General features: G+C 25.0%; 1 protein-coding gene across 1 annotated transcript in view; it reads right to left on the bottom strand.

Annotated features, from left to right (window-relative positions):
• The window catches only part of LOC101493912 (transcription factor bHLH61), a 3,049-nt gene extending 1,905 nt beyond the window's left edge, over window positions 1–1,144 (bottom strand). The window contains exons 1-3 of the mRNA XM_004490989.4: window positions 926–1,144; window positions 540–665; window positions 123–293 (exon numbers count right to left, since the gene is read on the bottom strand). Of these exons, the coding sequence (XP_004491046.1) occupies window positions 123–293; window positions 540–665; window positions 926–1,003 (375 nt within the window). The 5' untranslated portion in view covers window positions 1,004–1,144. The remainder of the gene's footprint in view (window positions 1–122; window positions 294–539; window positions 666–925) is intronic.
• Between the last annotated feature and the right edge of the window lie 2,832 nt (window positions 1,145–3,976).

Below are 3,976 nucleotides of genomic sequence, written 5' to 3'. Positions count from 1 at the left end.
TTATAATAATAATAATAATAATAATAATAATAATAATAATAATAATAATAATAATAATAATAATAATAATAATAATAATAATAATAATAATAATAATAAATTGAAGTATGTGTGTATCTTACTTCTCCTCCAACAGCTTGGAATCGAAAAGTGTCTGTACAAGAAACCCTAGCTTCAAGGACTGTAAGTCTCATCTCTTCAATGGCTTCAAGTATTGAAACAAGCATACCTTGGCTGCTTTTTGCTGAAAAAACATTTATAAGAAATCCTTTTTCTAGGGTTTCCACTGTAACCTACACAAAGTCCATCCAAAGATTTTTATAACTCCTTTAATCAAATTTTCCATTTGGCAAACATAACTTGATCATCAACATATATGCTAAAATCATATAATATAGAGAAACTATTTAAAAATAGATTCTGATTGAGTTTTAAAAACTTATATTGTGATTCTAATTAATAAGCACTTTTACTTTCAAAATAAATAAATAAATAAATGGCTTTATAAAAGAGAGTTTCAACTTTAATTTGTGAATTACCATAGGCAAGGGATTGTGTACACTTGAACTCTCTGCAGAGGCTATTTCTTCATTCAATCTTTCTACCTTTTCCTTTAGATTTTCGATATACTTCGATGCATCGATTACAATCGAAGTATTGTTTACCTGCCATCAACCATGCATAAAAACCACAAGAACTAATATTAATATACCATATGATACATATAGAATAATAAAGAATAAGGAAAATATATAAAGCTGTGAAAGATTCAAATTAATTCAAATAATAATAATAATAAGAAGAAGACTGAATATTCTTTTAAGGGACGAATTAGGTGATTGGATTTAGTTGAGAATATTGATATAGAGAATTAAGAATCCAATGGAAAGCAGAGAGAAGAAAATAAAAGTTGCAGGGGAATTACAGCATGAGAGTTAGTAACAGAACGAAGAAGTTGCAGCTTCTCATGCAGTGCTGCTCTCTTTTGCTCCCTAGAAACCATTTTTAATTTTAATTTTTCTCTTTCCTTTTAATTGCTATCAATTAATTCTGATGAGTTCTGAGGTCATTTAAAAGGAAAGGATATGAGCTCTCAAATCCATATCATATCATATCATATGATCTCATGTGTTTTCTTCCCACATGACTACTGTCTCAGTTTATTCAAAGACAAAATTCTATATACATTTTCTTTGAACTTACTAAACTGCCCTTTTCTTATATTCATTTTAAACTAGATGTCCATTTTTTATTTATTTTAATGTTCATTTAAAAAAAAATTATTGTATCTTCCCTCCGCTCGAATCTATATCATCTTAGACTTAATAGATATAAAGTTAACTTGGTGATTCAGTTAAAAAGTTAAAGAATAGAGTGATAAATGGATCAATGGTTTGATTTTTGTCTTTAACATGTTACTAACAATTTCTAATAATACTAATGTTACTAATATTGACTATTGAAAATTAGTTACATTTAAATTTATCATTAATTTTCGTTGAAGTTAATAGTAATTAACATAAAAATATATTATTTATGTTGCAGTATTTTTGTCATTGATTATTGTTGAAGAATATGATACTTCTATTCTAAAGTAAATTTCATTTAAGGCTCTTTTACGTAGATTAAAAAAAATAATAACTGACATATATAATAAATTTATAAAATTGTTTTTGTTACTGTATATATTAGTTCACACAATATTAATTTATAGACAAAATTAAAACAAATTAATTAATATTTAAGTGAAAAAATAAAATAGCACTTATTTTAAAATAAAAATTATTTGTAAAAGCTAATTTTAAAAATATATATTTGTTAAAATGACACTTATTTTTAAAACAGATTAAACAATATCTTTGTATGGAGAATTTTGACTATATCGATTAATCGGATCCTATTTCAAATATTAATTATCATAAGGTTGGTTCCGTTCCATTATCGGAGAGAATCGTTGTATTAATACTCTTATTTAGAATAGTGTAATTACTTGGGATAAATCTTGAAAATACTTGGATGTGATGGACTAAAGTACTTATGGAGACACTTGTCAACCTTTGTTGAAATCAAAAAATGTTATAGAAAAAAAATTTGCTTGTAAAATAATCTGAATTTTAAGTTATAAAAAATATTTAGTGTTTATTGTTTAGGTGGCATGCATCTGAGCAAATATATACGAGTAAAGGTGAGCTTTTATAAACTATATTTTACTTCCATGTTCTTTTTATAATGATGTAAAACATATCAATACCACGCCACTCGATTAATTAGTTAGCATGTTTTTAAAATAAATATTAATTTATATTAAAAATTAGGAAACTAATTACCGTTGTTATTTTACTCAATTAGTTGTCTTCAATCCAATATATAAAGAAAGTAATTCATTGAATAAAAATATAACTACACATGAATAATAATATGTAAAAAATTCCATAAACTCTATCATATTTGACCATTATTTTATTTTATTTTTATAAGAGAAAATTTAAATTAAGAGATACACACTTCATATAAGATTAGAAAGAAGCACTAATTTCATTAATTTTATATGTGTTATAGTATAATTTAAATATATATTTATATAAAAAATATATGAACAAATATCTACATAGCAAGATATAATTGAATTTTGGTTAAAAAAAGAAGATATAATTGAATAGGCATATAAAAGATATCTTTGATATATGAATCGAACCCTAGATTAATCCCTTCCCTTTCCCTTGAAAATAAATGGATGATTAGAACTAAAAATACAATGAGATTTAAGTTATGAATTAATAAATATTTTGTGAATATAAACCAAAATAGTGAATTATATAGGATAATATATATTAGTTTATAAATGAAGTAAGCTATAGTAATTGTTGAATAGGGATAAATTGGGGAAATAGGAAAATGGGAGAGAAGAGGAATCATAAACTCGTGATAGATAGGGAAAAATGGCATCGAAAGAAGTGAATGAGAAGCAAGAAAAGGATTGTGAGTTTGGAATGGCTCCAAACACTCCTCACGGGGGAGTTTTTTAGGCTCACTCTTGATCCTTTCTCCAACCAGCAATCAAATTTTTGTCACTTTTTTCATTCTCTCTCCACACGTGCCATCATACATACCCTTCTCATCGTATCAAACACTCAACCTCTCATTTTCGTTTTTCTTGAAAGCGAAATTCATATTTCATACCAATTTTTTTTAAATAATCATTCCAATTTCTATTCATAATTGCCTATGCTTTTAAAACTATGTCAACTTTACAAATTTCTATCAGATATACTTATCTAATTATGAATTAAATTATTAATAAATATTTTTTTATCAAATTGGTATTATTCGAGTCAATGTCTAATATATAATAATTATAATTAATTAAGAATGTAAAAACTATTTGTATGAACATTACATTTAAATATTTATTATTTACCCACTTATTATTATTATACTTCTCTTTCGTACTATAATTTTGATTTGATGTTGTGACTAGTGAGTGACTACCACACTTGCTATTTGTATTGTTGCATGCAGTTCCATCAGACAGGTTAAATTACCGTCCATTGCTTCGGAACCGCATTACAATTTTTATATATAAAAAAATAATAAAACTTTCAAAAAACTAAAATATTAATTTATCGATAAAAAATACATGTATTTCAGATTTTTGGTTTTATAATATTTTGAAAAATGGTGGAACACTTATTTTTGGTGATTTGCAAATAACTAATATTTATACAATTTTTGTACGTAAATTTTATAAGAAAAATTTATTAAAGCTAATATATAAGAGATAGAGATTGCTCATAGTCAAATTTATGTATGTTGATTACTCATACGTACACCAAGTTTTGGTCTTATTTTAAATGTTACATAAATATCGTATAAGAGATTGTTTATGATATTTGCTTTTAGTACAGTACTTCGGACACAAATGATTCACCCGTGTAACAAATTTGAATCTTAACATTTTATAGAGTGAGATTACATG

Source organism: Cicer arietinum, chromosome 2 (assembly GCF_000331145.2).
Source record: "Cicer arietinum cultivar CDC Frontier isolate Library 1 chromosome 2, Cicar.CDCFrontier_v2.0, whole genome shotgun sequence".
NCBI lineage: Eukaryota > Viridiplantae > Streptophyta > Magnoliopsida > Fabales > Fabaceae > Cicer > Cicer arietinum.
The sequence above is the reverse complement of the archived record's forward strand: the minus strand, read 5'-3'. Positions and strand labels throughout refer to the sequence as shown.